This window comes from Orcinus orca, chromosome 1 (genome assembly GCF_937001465.1).
Source record: "Orcinus orca chromosome 1, mOrcOrc1.1, whole genome shotgun sequence".
Lineage (NCBI taxonomy): Eukaryota > Metazoa > Chordata > Mammalia > Artiodactyla > Delphinidae > Orcinus > Orcinus orca.
In genome coordinates this window covers 176,078,985-176,102,342 of record NC_064559.1, presented here as the reverse complement: position 1 = coordinate 176,102,342, position 23,358 = coordinate 176,078,985, and the positions used below count along the sequence as shown (strand labels likewise).

The 23,358-nt window shown below is 49.5% G+C and overlaps 1 protein-coding gene and 2 non-coding genes across 3 annotated transcripts in view; 1 reads left to right on the top strand and 2 right to left on the bottom strand.

Annotated features, from left to right (window-relative positions):
- Positions 1-15,706, top strand: part of ARMH1 (armadillo like helical domain containing 1) — an 81,531-nt gene extending 65,825 nt beyond the window's left edge. Inside the window, exons 16-19 of the mRNA XM_049697316.1 lie at positions 4,359-4,436; positions 4,728-4,809; positions 15,371-15,493; positions 15,595-15,706. Coding sequence (XP_049553273.1) covers positions 4,359-4,436; positions 4,728-4,809; positions 15,371-15,493; positions 15,595-15,671 — 360 coding nt within the window. The 3' untranslated portion in view covers positions 15,672-15,706. The remainder of the gene's footprint in view (positions 1-4,358; positions 4,437-4,727; positions 4,810-15,370; positions 15,494-15,594) is intronic.
- LOC117199230 (U5 spliceosomal RNA) lies at positions 10,119-10,235 on the bottom strand. Its single transcript, XR_004480436.2, has one exon. It is a non-coding gene; the product is annotated as a U5 spliceosomal RNA (small nuclear RNA).
- Positions 15,707-21,896: 6,190 nt separating the features above from the next.
- LOC117200252 (U5 spliceosomal RNA) lies at positions 21,897-22,012 on the bottom strand. The gene has a single exon (XR_004481733.1). It is a non-coding gene; the product is annotated as a U5 spliceosomal RNA (small nuclear RNA).
- Between the last annotated feature and the right edge of the window lie 1,346 nt (positions 22,013-23,358).

Sequence of the window (23,358 nt, the reverse complement as noted above, 5' to 3'; positions counted from 1 at the left end):
TAAGAATCCACCTGCCGGGCTTCCCTGGTCCCACAGTGGTTGAGAGTCCGCCTGCAGATGCAGCAGACACGGGTTCCTGCCCCAGTCCGGGAAGATCCCACATGCCGCGGAGCGGCTAGGCCCGTGAGCCATGGCCATTGAGCCTGCGCGTCCGGAGCCTGTGCTCCGCAACGGGAGAGGCCACAACAGTGAGAGCCCCGCGTACCACCAAAAAAAAAAAAAAAAAAAGAATCCACCTGCCAAAACAGGGGACACGGGTTCGAACCCTGGCCCGGTAAGTTCCCACATGCCGAGGAGCAACTCAGCCGGTGTGCCACAACAACTGAGCCCAAATGCCACAACTCCTGATGCCCGCGTGCCTAGAGGCCGTGCTCTGCAACAAGAGAAGCCACCCAATGAGAAGCCCGCGCACTTCAACGAAGAGGAGCCCCCGCTCGCCGCAACTAGAGAAACCCCGCGCGCAGCAACGAAAAACCAATGCAGCCATACATAGTAAATAAGTAAATAATAATGTCCATAAATTCAAAAAAAAGAAAAGAAAAGAAAGACACTTTCCACTTTAGAGCAAAGGGCAGGCATGCTTACTGACTGCTATATAACATTCAGGTTCTCTGAAATCAGGGTTCCTCTTTGTAATAAAATCCATTGCATAAGCGGGCGTTCATCTGTGTTCTCCCATGGGACTTGGGGGCAAAGGGAACTGATTCAAAAAGAGAAAACCCATATAATCAATATGAAGACTATAAAAGGAGACATCATTATAGATGGTACATTCATTAAAATGATTTTTTAAATGACATAATGAAAACTTCTTGCAATATGTTTGAAACTTTAGACGAAAACAGCGAGAAAATATAATTTACCAAAACGTACTCGAGAAGTAGAAAACCCAAAGTGTCCTCTAAGCATTAAAGAAAAGGAATCAGTAATTAATTTTTTCCATAAGATCAGAAGCTTCAGAGAATTCGATCAAACATTCAAGAAAAAATTCTAGTCTTAAACTCTTCCAGAGATTAGAAAAAGAGAGTACATCTTTTCCAAAAATCCCTTTCACAGATTTTCCTGGAGGAGCGGCCATAGCACAGGAATAGACACCAGTCTTGGAGACTTACAATCAGTTAAGGAGAGAGTGGCAAATGTAGCTAAGTGTACTCTGGCCTCTCTTCACATCACTTGTCCTTTTTTGTTTTTTCGGCTGCCTTTGGGTCTTCGTTGTGGTGCGTGGGCTTCTCGTTGTAGTGGCTTCTCTTGTTGTGGAGCGCTGGCTCAGTAGTTGAGGCACGTGGGCTCAGTAGTTGTGGCTTGCGGGCTCTAGCACGCAGGCTCAATTGTTGTGGCGCACGGGCTTAGTTGCTCCGCGGCGTGTGGGATCTTCCCAGGCCAGGGCTCGAACCCGTGTCCCCTGCATTAGCAGGCGGATTCTTAACCACTGTGCCACCAGGGAAGTCCCAGATCACTTGTCTTTTACCTTTTACTAAAGATTTTGTGGAGAGGAATGTGTGGGAGGGTGCCTTCTCATCTAAGACGGAAAGTTTCCAAGGTTTCATCTATTAGGTATGACCTTTGCTATAGTTTTTGGTAGATAGCTCTTACCACACTGAGATTCAATTTTCTCAAACTTTCTTTCTATTTAAGATCATATATGTGCATTGCTAGATGGCACATTATTCCTTTTACACACTGCTAGACTCAATTTGCTAATATTTTGTGTAGAATTTTTGCATTTGTGTTCATGAGTAAGATTGCTATATAACTTCTCTAGAGCCTCACTTACAACTGGGGGCAGGGAATCAGAGAACGCAGTTCCCAACCTACAACTTAAACTTGGAACGACTTTCTAAAACAACAAGTTAACTACGAACCTCTTTATAGTTCTACACATCAGCCATTTGTCTTTGAAATCCCACATACTTACCCTTATTTAAGTAAAACCTCAAAAGACTCCACTACCAATTCTCAAGTGTTTCTCTCCACGAAAGTCTTTGCCAAGACACAAAAGATTTCCTTAAACTGGGGAGGAATGTGTATGTGTGTACCATGCATGCCCATCCTCCCATATACTCGTTGGTCCCCCAACGTTTGTGGTGCCTTTGTACCTACCAACAAAAACTTGTCTTCCATTGTAGAGAATGACCCCTAAACATGTTCTTACTGGGTAAAAGCTCCTGACAAGAAAATAAAAGGTGGGACTTCCCTGGTGGCGTAGTGGTTAAGAATCCACCTGCCAACGTAGGGGACACGGGCTCGAGCCCTGGTCCGGGAATATCCCACATGTCGCCGAGCAACTAAGCCCGTGCACCACAACTACTGAGCACGAGGGCCACAACTACTGTAGGCCCCGCGCCTAGAGCCGGTGCCCCACAACAAGAGAAGCCACCTCAAGGAGAAGCCCGCGCACTGCAACAAAGAGTAGCCCCTCTGCTTACTGCAACTCGAGAAGGCCCGTGCACAGTAACAAAGACCCAACGCAGCCTTAAATAAATAGATTTTTTAAATTTTTTTAAAAAGAAAATAAAACATTATTTTTTGTTTTTCAAACAGAGAATACTGTTAATATTTCTCACGTAGTCTACATTGCATTCTGGTATGCAGATGAGCTAGTCAGGGAAACAACTGTGCCCTCGAAGTAGGTGGAGAGGCCAGCGGCACTTGACTCTGCAGCTGGGGGGACAGCTCATTTCTAAGCCCCGTCTTCCATGTAGCAAGCACTTGTGTTTACCCGCTGTCCTATCACACCACATTAACTGCCCGCTTCCAGCTCTGCCTGTCTGGGGTTCTTTTCTCTTTACAAAAATATTCAGTCCTCTGCCGTCTTCCCAGGGTCTCTCACAGCCCACCGACCCCTTTTATAGCACTTGTCACCAAACTGTTCGCCGGGCACAAGACGCGTCCTATGCAGGTTGACGGAAAGGCTGAGTCAATGCTGGATGGAATGAATGACTGCGAAGCAGCCACAGAAAATGCCCTCCTTAAATTCTAGTCCCCTCCTCCTTCCTAACCGAATCATTCCCTCCTTTTGCTTCCACCACTTCCTAGCTGTGGTACCTTATGGCAAGTGCTTTACCTCTCTGTGCCTCATTCCTTCAAATGTCCAATAGGGATAAGTCATCATGCTGTTGCAAAATGAAGCTCCTTGGTCACAGGGATCGTCACTGGGACTCTGAACGGAGAGCCCTCTGCACAGAGCCTAGGCAAACAAGGCCTCAGTAAGGGTCCATCAGAAAGGAAAGTTTCTCTAAACTGCTGTCGACCTTGCCTCCGTTCTCATTTTCTGCTACACATCCCCACCCACTTGCTCTGTCTCCCCCTCACCCCTTGTCTTTCCCCATCCTGTCTCCCTTTGAAGACCCGCCGTCCTTCCCTCCTCCAGGAAACCTTCTAGATTCCTCAAAGCCCTTTGGCGGCCCTACCTCTGTGGGGCCTCCAGCTCTTTTCAGCCTCTAAGCCTCCAACCTTCTTCCTCCGGCTCCGGCTGGTTCTGTGAGTCGCAGGGGGCCTCGGCCTCCTCCTCCCTCTCCCCTTTAACCAAGAGCTCCAGAAGGGCAGGACTGAGGGGTCGCCGGCCCAGCTCCCCCCACGCCTGGCACAGTGCTGGCCAGTAAGAGGTGCTAAGAAAGGTCGATAAAGAGTTGGAGGGGAGGGGGTGCTGCTTCCTTGCGAGGGCGAGGGCGGGGAGTGGAGCGGCGGGCCTCTCCAGCGCCCCTGCCTTCCCCAGCCATCGAGCTGATCAAGGACCTGGTCAACTACGACGTGTGCCCGGCGCTGCTCAAGGGCCTCGTGGCGCTGCTGAAACCGTCCTTCAAGGAGACCAGCAAACAGCAGTCCCAGATCGTCAGCGGTAGGGATCCGCTGCGATCGGGGTGGTGGACCCCGACGGGGCAGGGTGGAAGATGAGGGCGAGGGGTCCTCCAGCCTCACGGCCACTCCTCCCTCTTCCAGACTCTTCGGTTCTGCAGCTCACCGCCCACCGGCCGTGGTTCTTGCAGCAGGCCGCAGCCGCCAGGGCCACCGGATAAGCGGGCAACAGGTAGTGGGCGGATGCGGCAAGCCAGGCCCCGGCGCTGCCCACGGGCCCCCAAGAGCGCTCCGGCCGCCAGAGGGTCCCACGGGGCCGCCGCAGCACGAATCCCACCCCCACCCGACGCCACCCACGCCCAGGATCCTGGCGCGAGGCAACACGAGCCTGGCCGAGGAGATGCTGCACCTGCGCGTGGTGCACAGCCTCATGGCCGCCATGGGCAACACGGACCACAGCAACGGCCAGCGGCAGGCCAGCCTCACGCTAGAGGTGCGCTGGGCGGCCGTGTGGCGGGCGGCAGGGCAGCGCGGTAGTCACGCCCCCTTGCCCCCCCACGCAGTACTTTGTGCAGTTATTCCCAGTGGTGGAGGAGCACGTGCGCAGGTCCATGGGGGAGGAACTCTACAAACTCTTCCGTGTAAGTAATCCCGCCCCGCCGCGCCCCGCGGGACACAACAGTGCCCCTGTACACAGCCCAGCGCACAGCCCCTCCCCTTGTACACCCCACACACAGATCGGCCTCGGGGCCGGCGGCGGGAAGGACTGCCCTGGCTTGGGTTTCTCCACCTGGCACCCTTCCGTCCCCTTTCCTGCCCTTCCAGTCAGGCTAAGAGCCTGACCGCAGCCTGCAACCTCCATGTGCCCACGCCCAACTGCACGTCCAGGCTGCCCTGGCATCCAGGCCAGTTCCCCTTGCTCCTGTCCTCAGGGCAACGCCGAGGACTTGTACAGGAGAATAGATTGCAATCAGGCGGACATCTTGGCGGCCAACGAAGTCAATGTCACCAAAGGTGAGTGGGGTGTGAGGGGGCCTGGAGCAGAGGTGCGGCGGCACCCACACTCAGGCTCATCTCCCTGTGCCCAGAGCTGCATCTCAGTGGCCTCTCCGACAGCACCATGAGCTCTTACTTTGGCCATTGTAATCAGGGTCAGGTGGCCTACATCACACACTTCCAGAGGGAGGCTGTGGGAGAAAAGGAGCAACAGAGCCTCCAAGGCAAGCCAGGAAGCCCAGGCTGTGTGGCAGGGAAGGCTGGCAGAAGGAAGGAGCCAGGGCCAAGCTCCGGTTGACTCTTCTTGGCCCTTGGTGGGAGGCTGGGGATCTGCCCACCAGAAGGGGAAAAGGAGAGCTGGCTGGGAAGGGTTCAATAAACAAACGGTCTTGCTATCTATCTGGTGTCCGTGTGTGGAGGGCAGAGGGAGATCTAGTGAGAGTTATGATGACGGGTCGGGGTGCCTCTGCTCACCAAGGAAAAACGCTGGTCTGAGGGGAAGGACCACCAACGTCGTAGAAGGTTCAAGGGCACAGCCTGAGGAGCGGGCCTTACCTCAGCTCCCTGCTGGCCCCTGCGCTCTCCCCTCCAGGACACCACACCCACCTGGTTTTTCTCCTGCCTCTCCGGTTGCTTCCTTTCATTCTCTTTTGCTGATTCCTCCTCTTCAACCCAGCTTCCTTCAAGGTGGAGTGAGGCAGGACTCTGACCTGGAGCCTCTTCCCTACCTTTACACCCTGGTGATTCCATTGCTTTAAATACCACTTCTGTGCAACGACTCCCACGTTTCTATTTCCAGCTAAACATTTCTACCTCATGGCGTTGTCGACGAAAAATTTAATCAGTCGATCTAAGAAAGCAATGGAAAATTTTATTCGAGCCAAATTGTGGCGTATGAGCCGGGAACAGCCTCTCGGAAAGCTTCAAGAAGTGTTCTGCCTGTGAGATGTCAAAGCACAGTTATCCAGGGCTTTGTTCGTTAAATGACGTACACAGTGACATTCACACAATCCACATCGACACCTACAAAGCAAGTAATGGGTCAGGGGTCATCAGGGCCCCTTACAAGATCAAGGAGGAAGGTTATCTCCTAAGGAGTTATCTTGTTGATACTAGGAGAAGGTTGCTCTTTACAGTTGACCAGGTATTTCTGCCCACCGGGAGGTTGGTCGATGCATGGTGCAGATACGCAATACACAGTAGAGGGAAGAGAGGAGGCCAAAGGGCAGAGAAAATTATTTATGTTCTAATTTTCCTTGACTCGCTTTAGAATATGCATTTGTATTTCATCAGTGTCCAAAGCTGAACTCCCAGTCCTGTGCCATCTTCCCCAACTCACCTGACGGCAACTCATCCTTCCTGCCACTCAGAACAAAATCGTGGTGTTCTCCTTGATGTCTCTCTTTAACCTCTGGATCCATCCTGTCTGTTGACTCTACCTTCCAAATATATCCAGGATCCAACTATGTCTCACTACCTCCATTGCTAATGCTCGGGTCCAAGCCACCATCATCTCTCCTCTAGATGACTCTGCTTTCTGCCCCGTTCTCTTTGTCAGCACAGCAGCCAGAGTGGTCCTTGTAAACTTCAGATTCTGTCACTCTGCTCAGAACCTTGCAGGGCTCTCCGTTTCACTGAGTAAAGCCCAAGCCCTTACTCTTACGGCCTCCAGGGTGATCTAGGCTCCCATGACTTCTGAACTCTCTCCTACTTCTCTCTCTCTTCTTCACTGGGCACCAGACACATTGGCTGTGTGGTTCTTGAAGCTGACAAAACAAGCTCCCGCTTTAGGGCTTCTGTGCAGACTTTTCTGCTGAACACTTGAGAGAGGTCCTCTTCCTAGAACCCTCACCCCAGGTGTCTGCATGGCTAACTCCATGACTTCCTTTCAACTCTTTACACAAAAGGTATCTTCTCAGGACTTACCTGGTGGTGCAGTGTATCAGACTCCGTGCTCCCAATACAGGGGGCCAGGGTTCGATCCCTGGTCAGCGAACTAGATCCCATGTGCATGCCACAACTAAGGAACTGGTGAGCCACAACTAAGGAGTCCGCCGGCCACAACTAAGACCCGGTACAACCAAAACAATAATTTTTTAAACAAACAAAGTAATCTTCTCAGGGAGGGTTACCTTTTATTAAGTCGCGTCCCACACTACCAACCCCTATACTCTGACCCCCAACCCCTACCACTGCTGTTTTTTCCATAGCACTTATTTATGTGTTATTTATTTATTGGGTGTCTCCCCACCTGAATGTAAGCTCCAGCAGGGCAGGGATATTTGTTTTCATTACTGATATGTCCCAAATGCTGAGAACAATGCCTGGCACATATGAATGAACGACCGAGTTACTGTGAGGGCATTGTCCCTCAAAGTCAGAGGACATGAAGTCAGAAGGCAGTAATTCTCCAGGGTGCCACAAGAGGGCATCACCGGCCCTGATCTTGTTGGTCAGAGGCAGCCTAACTTACCCCAAACTGGGATTTTGAGCCTCAGCTTTCCTCTATTTGGGCGGAAGGAGGAGAGAAAAGTTAAGGAAATATCGGTATGTTTTCCATAAAGCTAAATGGATATCCTGTTTTAAAGACGTGTCCTGTTCTTTGGTGTCAAGTCACTCTTATTGTTTTTAGTCTTGGAATGGCCTTTCTGTAGAATCATGATTTTAAAAATTAGTACCCCAGAAATTTTTTGGAAATTTTAATAATTGGAAAATCCAAAACTCTGGAAACCACTGGTCTAAGACGATAACTCTTTAATAACAATGGAGCTTTAAAAAATGAAATCTTAAGGGACTTCCCTGGTGGTCCAGGGGCTAAGACTCCATACTCCCAATGCAGAGGGGCCCAGGTTCGATCCCTGGTCAGGGACCTAGATCCCACATGCTGCAACTAAGGGTTCTCATGCCGTAGCTAAAGATCATGCGTGCCGCAGTTCAGACCTGGCTCAGCCAAATAAATAAATATTTTTCAAAATAAATAAATAAAAAGGAAATCTTAAGTATAATACAAATATCCAAAACAAATATACGTTACATGAAATCTATTACTATACATTTATTCTCCCCCAACTTGTTATTTCCAAAAGTTCAGAACTACAACAAGTTGAAAGAATGAGTACCTATGACACATTTTCTTTCTCTCTCTCTGTTTACTGGGCTTTTTGAAAGTTTCAGATGTCATGACATTTCACTGCTAAATATTTCACATTACGTGTCTACTAAGAATAAGGCCGTTCTCCTACATAATTACTATATCATTATTGTGGTAGTGTGAGTTATAGCCTCCAAATACATCCACATCCTGATCCCAGGAACCTGTAGATATGTTACTTCACACGGTAAAAGGGATTGTGCAGGTGTGATTAAGGATCTTGAGATGGGGAGATTCTCCTGGATTATCTAGGTGGGCCCCAGGTAATTACGAGGCTCTTTATACGGCAGGAGGATCCAGAGTTAGGGGATGACACGACAGAAGCAAGAGATTTGGACTGCAAGGAAGGGGTCACAGGCCAAGGAATGAAGCCAGCTTTCTTAAAGGTAAGGGAACAGATTCTCCCTTGAAGCCTCTAGAAAGAATGCAGCCCTGTCAACACCTTAATTCTAGACTCCTGCCGTCCAGAAGTTGTTTTAAGTCACTAAGCGTGTGATAATTTGTTACAGCAGCAAGAAAATACAATTATTAATTGAATACTGTCACGTGAAATAGAGTACATACTAAAATTTCCACAAAGCCACCAAAAGTGTACCTTCTGCTTTCTTCCTGCCTTCCTTTCCTTGGTGTGTTATTGGGTTTTGTTCAGGATCCAGTTAAGGTTTGTATATTGCATTGGATTGTCATGCAGTATAAGCTTTTTCTTGTCTGTTTAATTTATGTACTGTATTTATTTTGGGCTGTGTTGGGTCTTCGTTGCTGCGTGCGGACTTTCTCTAGTTGCGTGGAGCGGGGGCTGCTCTCCGTTGCGGTGCGCGGGCTTCTCACTGCGGTGGCTTCTCTTGTTGCCGAGCACGGGCTCCAGGTGCCCGGGCTTCAGTGCTTGTGGCACTCGGGCTCAGTAGCTGTGGGACCCGGGCTTAGTTGCTCCGCGGCATGGGGGATCTTCCGGGACCAGGACTCGAACCCGTGTCCCCTGCAGTGAGAGGCGGATTCTTAACCCCTGTACCAACAGGGAAGCCCTAAGCTTACTTCTAAAATTAAAATTTAGAGCAATTACTTGCGGTCTTGATCCACATTAGAAACTGAAAAACTACAGCAGATCTTGAGCATTGCCTTTCCTTTTTTTTTTCTTTATTCTTTTTTTTTTTCCCAGCCGCGCCGAGTGGCCTGCTGGGTTTCAGTTCCCCAACCGGGATCAAACCCGCGCCCCCTACCGTGGAAGCATGGAGCCCTAACCACTGGTCCAGGGATTGCCAGGGAATTCCTCGAATTTCTTATTTTTAACAGTTCTAGTTTGAAGGCTAAACTACCTCATCAGAAAGTATATATTTGAATTTATCATACAAACATCGACCAACTATACTTCAATTTTTTTGAAGCTTTTACAAAAGCCAAGTTACACAAGTGCAGCAGTTAGAACCACAATCCCAGAGAGGTGGGTCTCCCCGGAGGTGCTCTTGAACAGTCCTTTGCAAACATATGTGCCCAAGCCTGAACTTGAATTCACGACCTAACCAAAGCCAGGTTAAGCGGATAATCTACAGCGAGCAACCGTCTACTGGACGACTGACTGCTCTGTGCCAGGCCGCGTGCCGTGCACAAGAAGCAGTTCAACTTTATTATGCCTGGTGGTCTCCAAGAAGATAAACCCGAAGCGCTAGGAACAAAGCGCGTTTTTAAGCTCTGTGAGTATTTGAATTCCTTGTAACTTGTGAGGCCGCTCGCGCTTATAAAGTGGGGGGTCACTTCTCTTGCGCCTCTTTCTCTTCCTTCCCCGGCGCTGCCTTCCTCAAACCAGGAACGATACCTCCTCCTCAGAACACCATACGCACTCCACGAGCACCAGTTGCCCCGTCTACACGAAGCTCGCCTCCTGAAGACAACCTCAGAGAAACATGACACAACACCTTGCTCTCACCGACAACTGCAGTTGTTTACAGGAACGGTCAAAAACCGCAAAAACAGCTCGACATTGTATTATACCGTTCCGCCAACCAGGTTAATTCCAGGCGCTTGCCGGGATTCCGAAATCACACGTACGTCACACTAACAAACCATCACAAAAATGGCCTACAACTAAGTCAAAACAGTGTTGCCACTTTCCGCAGCGTGTAACACTACCAGCACAGATGCACCGAAATACAAAACATTCTTTTCTTTGTACAAATTTATTAGCCTTGTATAAAACAAGGCCTCAAAAAATTGGGTAGAAACTCGGAATTGTTTCTCTCCACGGAAATCTTTAGTAAAAGGCGAAAGATTTATGCGTTCTGAAGAGAAACCAGAGTATGCCGTTCTAGCCGCTCACACAGTCCTCGGCTAACTGGAAGTCCCAAGGCACCAACGGTAACTATTTACCCGCAAACAACGAGTGAGTTCTGCAATTATTTCACACACTTCTGTGAAAATATCCTGATTTCGAGTGGGGGCGGGAGTCAAAAGAAATAGAAGGCTAGAGCCTTTTGAAAGTAGGCAAGATCCCGATGGTAATGCATTGTGGGTATGTAAATGAAGCTGAGTCACCAACCTCGCGCTTCGGCAAATGCCTTCCTTTATTAGTTTTCCTGCTCGGTCTAGAGCCACCACCAGGGGACGAAGCAGAAACCAGATAGTCGCCGAGTCCAAACAGAAAGTCTGTTTTATTTTGTTTTGTTTTTATTAAGAGACGACATTTATTCCTTTTCCAAATGTTACAGTAACACCAGGGGGAAGGAAATGGTTTTAGCAGTTAGGGAAAAGAAAAGTGCAAATCTGGGTTTGGCCGTTAAAAGTCATTTACAACAATGTGCGGGGAGGGAAGAAAAGAAGTTGTTTCACATCACAGGCCTCCCCACAACCCCAAAGCTTAATACTTGCTTACAAGTCAAAAAAGAGACAGTTGATTCACAAGCTGGAGGTTGGAACTTGAGTAAGACATTTAGAAAAACCTAGACAAGGGCAGTGTCCTCCCCCGCCCAGGTGCCACTGCAGGCACAGCACAAGAGACTACAAACAGCAGGGGAAGGTGGACACTCAGGGTTTGGGAGTGTAGGCACCCCCACTTCTGGCTCAGGGATTTGGGAAGTAAACACAACCTACTTGGAGAAGAATTGGGGAAGACAACCAGCAAACTGCCTTCTGCGCGGCTGGGAAAGGGAAGGAGGCAGGGCCAGGGGCAGGAGAATTTCACATCACTAACCTAACTTGGGAAACTGCAAGGGACCATCTTCAACTGGCCTTAAGAGCAAGAGCAGATGGATGATGGTGTTGCCGAAATATCAGCTTGCCTGTGCACCAATGCCGAACAGAAATACGGAGACAGATTTTGGAGGAAGAGAGAGATGGCTTTATTTTTCTACCAGGCAGAAAGGAAGACACAGCAGGCTAGCGCCTGAAGAACTGTGCCCCCATCTCCTTCGGGAATAGGAAAAAATTTTATATGTGGGGCTCGCAGTCTGGCATATATGATAAGGATCAAAATAGTGAAGGTCTTGCATTCTTCTTCTTCCTGCGTTATTTCAAAACAGTCACTGCTGGCATCAGGCAGCCCGGTAACTGCGTAGGTGCGTCTCGGGGCTGTTGGCCTGCGTGACCTTCTTTCTGAAATGCAAATGCTACAGGGGGTGATTTGCTACAAGGCAGTGCAGGATGTAATTCACATAGTGTTAAAGAGTCATAGGTTTGGGATGTCCCTGGTGTCACAGTGGTTAAGAATCCACCTGCCGGGCTTCTCTGGTCCCGCAGTGGTTGAGAGTCCGCCTGCAGATGCAGCGGACACGGGTTCGTGCCCCAGTCCAGGAAGATTCCACATACCGCGGAGCGGCTAGGCCCGTGAGCCATGGCCGTTGAGCCTGCGCGTCCGGAGCCTGTGCTCCGCAACGGGAGAGGCCACAACAATGAGAGGCCCGCGTACCAGAAAAAGAAAAAAAAAAAAAAAAAGAATCCACCTGCCAATGCAGGGGACACGGGTTCGAACCCTGGCCCGGTAAGTTCCCACATGCCGAGGTGCAACTCAGCCGGTGTGCCACAACAACTGAGCCCAAATGCCACAACTTCTGATGCCCGCATGCCTAGAGGCCGTCCTCTGCAAAAAGAGAAGCCACCCAATGAGAACCCCACGCACTTCAACGAAGAGTAGCCCCCGCTCGCCGCAACTAGAGAAACCCCGTGCGCAACAACGAAAAACCAATGCAGCCATACATAGTAAATAAATAAATAATAATGTCCATAAATTAAAAACAAAAGAAAAGAAAGACACTTTCCACTTTAGAGCAAAGGGCAGGCATGCTTACTGACTGCTATATAACATTCAGGTTCTCTGAAATCAGGGTTCCTCTTTGTAATAAAATCCATTGCATAAGCAGGCGTTCATCTGTGTTACTCCCATGGGACTTGGGGGCAAAGGGAACTGATTCAAAAAGAGAAAACCCATATAATCAATATGAAGACTATAAAAGGACACATCATTATAGATGATACATTCATTAAAATGATTTTTTTAATGACATAATGAAAACTTCTTGCAATATGTTTGAAACTTTAGACGAAAACAGCGAGAAAATATAATTTACCAAAACGTACTCAAGAAGTAGAAAACCCAAAGTGTCCTCTAAGCATTAAAGAAAAGGAATCAGTAATTAATTTTTTCCATAAGATCAGAAGCTTCAGAGAATTCGATCAAACATTCAAGAAAAAATTCTAGTCTTAAACTCTTCCAGAGATTAGAAAAAGAGAGTACATCTTTTCCAAAAATCCCTTTCACAGATTTTCCTGGAGGAGCGGCCATAGCACAGGAATAGACACCAGTCTTGGAGACTTACAATCAGTTAAGGTGAGAGTGGCAAATGTAGCTAAGTGTACTCTGGCCTCTCTTCACATCACTTGTCCTTTTTTGTTTTTTCGGCTGCCTTTGGGTCTTCGTTGTGGTGCGTGGGCTTCTAGTTGCAGTGGCTTCTCTTGTTGTGGAGCATGGGCTCAGTAGTTGAGGCACGTGGGCTCAGTAGTTGTGGCTTGCGGGCTCTAGCACGCAGGCTCAGTAGTTGTGGCGCACGGGCTTAGTTGCTCCGCGGCGTGTGGGATCTTCCCAGGCCAGGGCTCGAACCCGTGTCCCCTGCATTGGCAGGCGGATTCTTAACCACTGTGCCACCAGGGGAGTCCCAGATCACTTGTCTTTTACCTTTTACTAAAGATTTTGTGGAGAGGAATGTGTGGGAGGGTGCCTTCTCATCTAAGACGGGAAGTTTCCAAGGTTTCATCTATTAGGTATGACCTTTGCTATAGTTTTTGGTAGATAGCTCTTACCACACTGAGATTCAATTTTCTCAAACTTTCTTTCTATTAAGATGATATATGTGCATTGCTAGATGGCACATTATTCCTTTTACACACTGCTAGACTCAATTTGCTAATATTTTGTGTAGAATTTTTGCATCTGTGTTCATGAGTAAGATTGCTATATAACTTCTCTAGAGCCTCACTTACAACTGGGGGCAGGGAATCAGAGAACGCAGTTCCCAACCTACAACTTAAACTTGGAACGGCTTTCTAAAACAACAAGTTGGCTGCATCTTCTATCTCTTAACTACGAACCTCTTTATAGTTCTACACATCAGCCATTTGTCTTTGAAAACCCACATACTTACCCTTATTTAAGTAAAACCTCAAAAGACTCCACTACCAATTCTCAAGTGTTTCTCTCCACGAAAGTCTTTGCCAAGACACAAAAGATTTCCTTAAACTGGGGAGGAATATGTATGTGTGTACCATGCATGCCCATCCTCCCATATACTCGTTGGTCCCCCAACGTTTGTGGTGCCTTTGTACCTGCCAACAAAAACCTGTCTTCCATTGTAGAGAATGACCCCTAAACATGTTCTTACTGGGTAAAAGCTCCTGACAAGAAAATAAAAGGTGGGACTTCCCTGGTGGCGTAGTGGTTAAGAATCCACCTGCCAACGTAGGGGACCCGGCTCGAGCCCTGGTCTGGGAAGATCCCACACGTCGCCGAGCAACTAAGCCCGTGCGCCACAACTACTGAGCCTGAGGGCCACAACTACTGAAGCCCCCGCGCCTAGAGCCGGTGCACCACAACAAGAGAAACCACCTCAAGGAGAAGCCCGCGCACTGCAACAAAGAGTAGCCCCTCTGCTTGCCACAACTCGAGAAGGCCCGTGCACAGTAACAAAGACCCAACGCTGCCATAAATAAATAAATAGATTTCTTTTTAATTTTTTTAAAACGAAAATAAAACAGTAATTTTTTGTTTTTCAAACAGATAATACTGTTAATATTTCTCACGTAGTCTACACTGCATTCTGGTATGCAGATGAGCTAGTCAGGGAAACAACTGTGCCCTCGAAGTAGGTGGTGAGGCCAGCGGCACTTGACTCTGCAGCTGGGGGGACAGCTCATTTCTAAGCCCCGTCTTCCATGCAGCAAGCACTTGTGTTTACCCGCTGTCCTATCACACCACATTACCTGCCCGCTTCCAGCTCTGCCTGTCTGGGGTTCTTTTCTCTTTACAAAATATTCAGTCCTCTGCCATCTTCCCAGGCTCTCTCACAGCCCACCGACCCCTTTTATAGCACTTGTCACCAAACTGTTCGCCGGGCACAAGACGCGTCCTATGCAGGTTGGCCGAAAGGCTGAGTCAATGCTGGATGGAATGAATGACTGCGAAGCAGCCACAGAAAATGCCCTCCTTAAATTCTAGTCCCCTCCTCCTTCCTAACCGAATCTTTCCCTCCTTTTGCTTCCACCGCTTCCTAGCTGTGGTACCTTATGGCAAGTGCTTTACCTCGCTGTGCCTCATTCCCTCAAATGTCCAATAGGGATAAGTCATCATGCTGTTGCAAAATGAAGCTCCTTGGTCACAGGGATCGTCACTGGGACTCTGAACGGAGAGCCCTCTGCACAGAGCCTAGGCAAACAAGGCCTCAATAAGGGTCCGTCAGAAAGGAAAGTTTCTCTAAACTGCTGTCGACCTTGCCTCCGTTCTCATTTTCTGCTACACATCCCCACCCACTTGCTCTGTCTTCCCCTCACCCCTTGTCTTTCCCCATCCTGTCTCCCTTTGAAGACCCGCCGTCCTTCCCTCCTCCAGGAAACCTTCTAGATTCCTCAAAGCCCTTTAACGGCCCTACCTCTGTGGGGCCTCCAGCTCTTTTCAGCCTCTAAGCGTCCACCTTCTTCCTCCGGCTCTGGCTGGTTCTGTGAATCCCAGGGGGCCTCGGCCTCCTCCTCCCTCTCCCCTTTAACCAAGAGCTCCAGAAGGGCAGGACTGAGGGGTCGCCGGCCCAGCTCCCCCCACGCCTGGCACAGTGCTGGCCAGTAAGAGGTGCTAAGAAAGGTCGATAAAGAGTTGGAGGGGAGGGGGTGCTGCTTCCTTGCGAGGGCGAGGGCGGGGAGTGGAGCGGCGGGCCTCTCCAGCGCCCCTGCCTTCCCCAGCCATCGAGCTGATCAAGGACCTGGTCAACTACGACGTGTGCCCGGCGCTGCTCAAGGGCCTCGTGGCGCTGCTGAAACCGTCCTTCAAGGAGACCAGCAAACAGCAGTCCCAGATCGTCAGCGGTAGGGATCCGCTGCGATCGGGGTGGTGGACCTCGACGGGGCAGGGTGGAAGACGAGGACGAGGGCTCCTCCAGCCTCACGGCCACTCCTCCATTTTCCAGACTCTTCGGTTCTGCAGCTCACCGCCCACCGGCCGTGGTTCTTGCAGCAGGCCGCGGCCGCCAAGGCCACCGGGTAAGCGGGCAGCAGGTAGTCGGCAGATGCGGCAAGCCAGGCCCCGGCGCTGCCCGCGGGCCCCCAAGAGCGCTCCGGCCGCCGGAGGGTCCCACGGGGCCGCAACAGCATGAATCCCACCCGCACCCCACGCCACCCACGCCCAGGATCCTGGCGCGAGGCAACACGAGCCTGGCCGAGGAGATGCTGCACCTGCGCGTGGTGCACAGCCTCATGGCCGCCATGGGCAACATGGACCACAGCAACGGCCAGCGGCAGGCCAGTCCCACGCTAGAGGTGTGCTGGGCGGCCGGGTGGCGGGCGGCAGGGCAGCGCGGCAGGCACAGCGCGTGGCCACGGCAGTCACGCCCCCTCGCCCGCCCACGCAGTACTTTGTGCAGTTATTCCCAGTGGTGGAGGAGCACGTGCGCAGGTCCATGGGGGAGGAACTCTACAAGCTCTTCCGTTTAAGTGCTCCCGCCCCGCCGCGCCCCGCGGGACACAACAGTGCCCCTGTGCACGGCCCAGCGCACAGCCCCTCCCCCTGTACACCCCACACACAGATCGGCCTCGGGGCCGGCAGCGGGAGGGACTGCCCTGGCTTGGGCTTCTCCACCTGGCATCCTTCCGTCCCCCTTCCCTCCCTTCCAGTCAGGCTAAGAGCCTGACCGCAGCCTGCAACCTCCATGTGCCCACGCCCAACTCCAAGTCCAGGCTGCCCTGGCATCCAGCCCAGTTCCCATTGCTCCTGTCCTCAGGGCAACGCCGAGGACTTATACAGGAAAATAGATAGCATTCAGGCGGACATCTTGGCGGCCAACGAAGTCAATGTCACCAAAGGTGAGTGGGGTGTGAGGGGGCCTGGAGCAGAGGTGCGGCGGCACCCACACTCAGGCTCATCTCCCTGTGCCCAGAGCTGCATCTCAGTGGCCTCTCCGACAGCACCATGAGCTCTTACTTTGGCCATTGTAATCAGGGTCAGGTGGCCTACATCACACACCTCCAGAGGGAGGCTGTGGGAGAAAAGGAGCAACAGAGCCTCCAAGGCAAGCCAGGAAGCCCAGGCTGTGTGGCAGGGAAGGCTGGCAGAAGGAAGGAGCCAGGGCCAAGCTCCGGTTGACTCTTCTTGGCCCTTGGTGGGAGGCTGGGGATCTGCCCACCAGAAGGGGAAAAGGAGAGCTGGCTGGGAAGGGTTCAATAAACAAACGGTCTTGCTATCTATCTGGTGTCCGTGTGTGGAGGGCAGAGGGAGATCTAGTGAGAGTTATGATGACGGGTCGGGGTGCCTCTGCTCACCAAGGAAAAACGCTGGTCTGAGGGGAAGGACCACCAACGTCGTAGAAGATTCAAGGGCACAGCCTGAGGAGCGGGCCTTACCTCAGCTCCCTGCTGGCCCCTGCGCTCTCCCCTCCAGGACACCACACCCACCTGGTTTTTCTCCTGCCTCTCCGGTTGCTTCCTTTCATTCTCTTTTGCTGATTCCTCCTCTTCAACCCAGCTTCCTTCAAGGTGGAGCGAGGCAGGACTCTGACCTGGAGCCTCTTCCCTACCTTTACACCCTGGTGATTCCATTGCTTTAAATACCACTTCTGTGCAACGACTCCCACGTTTCTATTTCCAGCTAAACATTTCTACCTCATGGCGTTGTCGACGAAAAATTTAATCAGTCGATCTAAGAAAGCAATGGAAAATTTTATTCGAGCCAAATTGCGGCGTATATAAGCCGGGAACAGCCTCTCGGAAAGCTCCAAGTACTGTTCTGCCTGTGAGAGGTCAAAGCACAGTTATCCAGGTCTTTGTACGTTAAATGACGTACACAGTGACATTCACACAATCCACATCGACACCTACAAAGCAAGTAATGGGTCATGGGTCATCAGGGCCCCTTACAAGATCAAGGAGGAAGGTTATCTCCTAAGGAGTTATCTTGTTGATACTAGGAGAAGGTTGCTCTTTACAGTTGACCAGGTATTTCTGCCCACCGGGAGGTTGGTCGATGCATGGTGCAGATATGCAATGCACAGTAGAGGGAAGAGAGGAGGCCAAAGGGCAGAGAAAATTATTTATGTTCAAATTTTCCTTGACTCGCTTTAGAATATGCATTTGTATTTCATCAGTGTCCAAAGCTGAACTCCCAGTCCTGTGCCATCTTCCCCAACTCAACTGATGGCAACTCATCCTTCCTGCCACTCAGAACAAAATCGTGGTGTTCTCCTTGATGTCTCTCTTTAACCTCTGGATCCATCCTGTCTGTTGACTCTACCTTCCAAATATATCCAGGATCCAACTATGTCTCACTACCTCCATTGCTAATACTCGGGTCCAAGCCACCATCATCTCTCTTCTAGATGACTCTGCTTTCTGCCCCATTCTCTTTGTCAGCACAGCAGCCAGAGTGGTCCTTGTAAACTTCAGATTCTGTCACTCTGCTCAGAACCTTGCAGGGCTCTCCATTTCACTCAGTAAAGCCCAAGCCCTTACTCTTACGGCCTCCAGGGTGATCTAGGCTCCCATGACTTCTGAACTCTCTCCTACTTCTCTCTCTCTTCTTCACTGGGCACCAGACACATTGGCTGTGTGGTTCTTGAAGCTGACAAAACAAGCTCCCGCTTTAGGGCTTCTGTGCAGACTTTTCTGCTGAACACTTGAGAGAGGTCCTCTTCCTAGAACCCTCACCCCAGGTGTCTGCATGGCTAACTCCATGACCTCCTTTCAACTCTTTACACAAAAGGTATCTTCTCAGGACTTACCTGGTGGTGCAGTGTATCAGACTCCGTGCTCCCAATACAGGGGGCCAGGGTTCGATCCCTGGTCAGGGAACTAGATCCCATGTGCATGCCACAACTAAGGCACTGGTGAGCCACAACTAAGGAGCCCGCCTGCCACAACTAAGACCCGGTGCAACCAAAAAAATAATTTTTTAAAAAAACAAAGTTATCTTCTCGGGGGGGGTTACCCTATTTTAAGTTGCGTCCCACACTACCAACCCCTATATTCTGACCCCCAACCCCTACCACTGCTGTTTTTTCCATAGCACTTATTTATGTGTTATTTATTTATTGGGTGTCTCCCCACCTGCATGTAAGCTCCAGCAGGGCAGGGATATTTGTTTTCATTACTGATATGTCCCAAATGCTGAGAACAATGCCTGGCACATATGAATGAACGACCGAGTTACTGTGAGGGCATTGTCCCTCAAAGTCAGAGGACATGAAGTCAGAGGACATGAAGTCAGAAGGCAGTAATTCTCCAGGGTGCCACAAGAGGGCATCACCGGCCCTGATCTTGTTGGTCAGAGGCAGCCTAACTTACCCCAAACTGGGATTTTGAGCCTCAGTTTTCCTCTATTTGGGCGGAAGGAGGAGAGAAAAGTTAAGGAAATATCGGTATGTTTTCCATAAAGCTAAATGGATATCCTGTTTTAAAGACGTGTCCTGTTCTTTGGTGTCAAGTCACTCTTATTGTTTTTAGTCTTGGAATGGCCTTTCTGTAGAATCATGATTTTAAAAATTAGTACCGCAAAATTTTTTTGGAAATTTTAATAATTGGAAAATCCAAAACTCTGGAAACCACTGGTCTAAGACGATAACTCTTTAATAACAATGGAGCTTTAATAAATGAAATCTTAAGGGACTTCCCTGGTGGTCCAGGGGCTAAGACTCCACACTCCTAATGCAGAGGGGCCCAGGTTCGATCCCTGGTCAGGGACCTAGATCCCACATGCTGCAACTAAGGGTTCTCATGCCGTAGCTAAAGATCATGCGTGCCGCAGTTCAGACCTGGCTCAGCCAAATAAATAAATATTTTTCAAAATAAATAAAAAGGAAAACTTAAGTATAATACAAATATCCAAAACAAATATACGTTACATGAAATTTATTACTATACATTTATTCTCCCCCAACTTGTTATTTCCAAAAGTTCAGAACTACAACAAGTTGAAAGAATGAGTACCTATGACACATTTTCTTTCTCTCTCTCTCTGTTTACTGGGCTTTTTGAAAGTTTCAGATATGACATTTCACTGCTAAATATTTCACATTACGTGTCTACTAAGAATAAGGCCGTTCTCCTACAGAATTACTATATCAGTATTGTGGTAGTGTGAGTTATAGCCTCCAAATATATCCACATCCTAATCCCAGGAACCTGTAGATATGTTACTTCACACGGTAAAAGGGATTGTGCAGGTGTGATTAAGGATCTTGAGATGGGGAGATTCTCCTGGATTATCTAGGTGGGCCCCAGGTAATTACGAGGCTCCTTATACGGCAGGAGGATCCAGAGTTAGGGGATGACACGACAGAAGCAAGAGATTTGGACTGCAAGGAAGGGGTCACAGGCCAAGGAATGAAGCCAGCTTTCTTAAAGGTAAGGGAACAGATTCTCCCTTGAAGCCTCTAGAAAGAATGCAGCCCTGTCAACACCTTAATTCTAGACTCCTGCCGTCCAGAAGTTGTTTTAAGTCACTAAGCGTGTGATAATTTGTTACAGCAGCAAGAAAATACAATTATTAATTGAATACTGTCACGTGAAATAGAGTACATACTAAAATTTCCACAAAGCCACCAAAAGTGTACCTTCTGCTTTCTTCCTGCCTTCCTTTCCTTGGTGTGTTATTGGGTTTTGTTCAGGATCCAGTTAAGGTTTGTATATTGCATTGGATTGTCATGCAGTATAAGCTTTTTCTTTGTCTGTTTAATTTATGTACTGTATTTATTTTGGGCTGTGTTGGGTCTTCGTGGCTGCGTGCGGACTTTCTCTAGTTGCGTGGAGCGGGGGCTGCTCTCCGTTGCGGTGCGCGGGCTTCTCACTGCGGTGGCTTCTCTTGTTGCCGAGCACGGGCTCCAGGTGCCCGGGCTTCAGTGCTTGTGGCACTCGGGCTCAGTAGTTGTGGGGCCCGGGCTTAGTTGCTCCGCGGCATGGGGGATCTTCCGGGACCAGGACTCGAACCCGTGTCCCCTGCAGTGAGAGACGGATTCTTAACACCTGTACCACCAGGGAAGCCCTAAGCTTACTTCTAAAATTAAAATTTAGAGCAATTACTTGCGGTCTTGATCCACATTAGAAACTGGAAACAACCGCTGATCTTGAGCATTTCCTTTTCTTTTTCTTTTTTTTTTTTTCTTTTGGCCGCGCCGCGCGGCCTGCTGGGTTTCAGTTCCCCAACCAGGGATAGAACCCGCGCCTTCTGCCGTGGAAGCGTGGAGCCCTAACCACTGGACCGCCAGGGAATTCCTAGGATTTCTTATTCTTAACAGTTCTACTTTCAAGGCTAAACTACCTCATCAGAAATTTTATATTTAAATATGTATCATACAAAAATCAACCAACTATACTTCAATTTTTTGGAAGCTTTTAGAAAAGCCAAGTTACACAAGTGCAGCAGTTAAAACCACAATCCCAGAGAGGTGGGCCTCGCCGGAGGTGTCACGTACTGCCTTGAAAAAACCTTTGCAAACAGATGTGCCCAAGCCTGAACTTGAATTCAAGACCTAACCAAAGCCAGGTTAAGCGGATAGTCTACAACGAGCAACCGTCTACTGGACGACTGACTGCTCTGTGCCAGGCCGCGTGCCGTGCACAAGAAGCAGTTCAACTGTGTTATGCCTGGTGGTCTCCAACGTGCGAAGATAAACCCGAAGCGCGAGGAACAAAGGGCGTTCTCCAGCTCTGTGAGTATTTGAATTCCTTATAACTGTGCGGCCGCTCGCGCGAAGAAAGCGGGGGTCACTTCTCCCGCGCCTCTTTTTTTCCCCTCCTGGGTGCCGCCTTTCTCAAGCCAGGATCGATACCGCCTCGCCAGAACACCACACGGACTCCGCGAGCACCAGCTGCACCGTTCACACCTAAACCCGCCTCCTGAAGACAACCTCACAGAAACATGACACAACACCTTGCTCCCACTGAGAAACGCAGCTGTTTACGAGCAGCAGTCAGAAACCGCAAACACGGCTCGCCACTGTTATTACACCGCTCCGCCAACCAGTTTAACTCCGGGCGGTCGCCCGGGCTCCGAAATCACACGGACTTCACGCTTCTCACCGCGAGAACACCAGTACAGCAACCACCCACGCGGAGACACAACAAACCGAAAAACAAAATTCTGAAGAAAAACGAACGCTGACTCGCTCTCTCAAAAGGCCTATAACTAAGTGAAACAGCGTTGATTATTCTTTTCAGTGTACGGAACGCTACCAACCAGAACACACCAAAAACCAAAACATTCTCTCTTTTGCACCAATTTATTAACCTTGTTAAAACAAGGCCTCAAAAAATTGGGTAGAAACTCGGAATTGTTTCTCTCCACGGAAATCTTTAGTAAAAGGCGAAAGATTTATGCGTTCTGAAGAGAAACCAGAGTATGCCGTCACAGCGTCTCACACAGTCCTCGGCTAACTGGAAGTCCCAAGGCACCAACGGTAACTATTTACCCGCAAACAACGAGTGAGTTCTGCAATTATTTCACACACTTCTGTGAAAATATCCTGATTTCGAGTGGGGGCGGGAGTCAAAAGAAATAGAAGGCTAGAGCCTTTTGAAAGTAGGCAAGATCCCGATGGCAATGCATTGTGGGTATGTAAATGAAGCTGAGTCACCAACCTCGTGCTTCGGCAAATGCCTTCCTTTATTAGTTTTCCTGCTCGGTCTAGAGCCACCACCAGGGGGCGGAGCACAAGCCAGATAGGAATATAGTGGTCGAGTCCAACCAGAAAGTCTGTTTTATTTTGTTTTGTTTTGTTTAAGGGACGACATTTATTCCTTTTCCAAATGTTACAGTAAGACCAGGGGCAAGAAAATGGTTTTAGCAGTTAGAGGAAAAAAAAGTGCAAATCTGGGTTTGGCTGTTAAAAGTTATTTACAACACTGTGGGGGGAGGGAAGAAAAGTTGTTTCACATCACAGGCCTCCCCACAACCCCAAAGCTTAATACTTGCTTACAAGTCAAAAAAGAGACACAGTTGATTCACAAGCTGGAGGTTGGAACTTGAGTAAGACATTTAGAAAAACCTAGACAAGGGCAGTGTCCTCCCCCGCCCAGGTGCCACTGCAGGCACAGCACAAGAGACTACAAACAGCAGGGGAAGGTGGACACTCAGGGTTTGGGAGTGTAGGCACCCCCACCTCTGGCTCAGGGATTTGGGGAGTAAACATAACCTACTTGGAGAAGAATTGGGGAAGACAACCAGCAAACTGCCTTCTGCGTGGCTGGGGACAGGGAAGGAGGTAGGGCCAGGGGCAGGAGAATTTCACATCACTAACCTAACTTGGGAAACTGCAAGGGACCATCTTCAACTGGCCTTAAGAGCAAGAGCAGATGGATGATGGTGTTGCCGAAATATCAGCTTGCCTGTGCACCAATGCCGAACAGAAATACGGAGACAGATTTTGGAGGAAGAGAGAGATGGCTTTATTTTTCTGCCAGGCAGAAAGGAAGACACAGCAGGCTAGCGCCTGAAGAACTGTGCCCCCATCTCCTTCGGGAATTGGAGAAGATTTTATATGTGGGGCTCGCAGTCTGGCATATATGATAAGGATCAAAATAGTGAAGGTCTTGCATTCTTCTTCTTCCTGCGTTATTTCAAAACAGTCACTGCTGGCCTCAGGCAGCCCAGTAGCTGGGTCGGTGTGTCTGGGGCTGTTGGCCTGCGCGACCTTTTTTCTGAAATGCAAATGCTACAGGGGGTGATTTGCTACAAGGCAGTGCAGGAT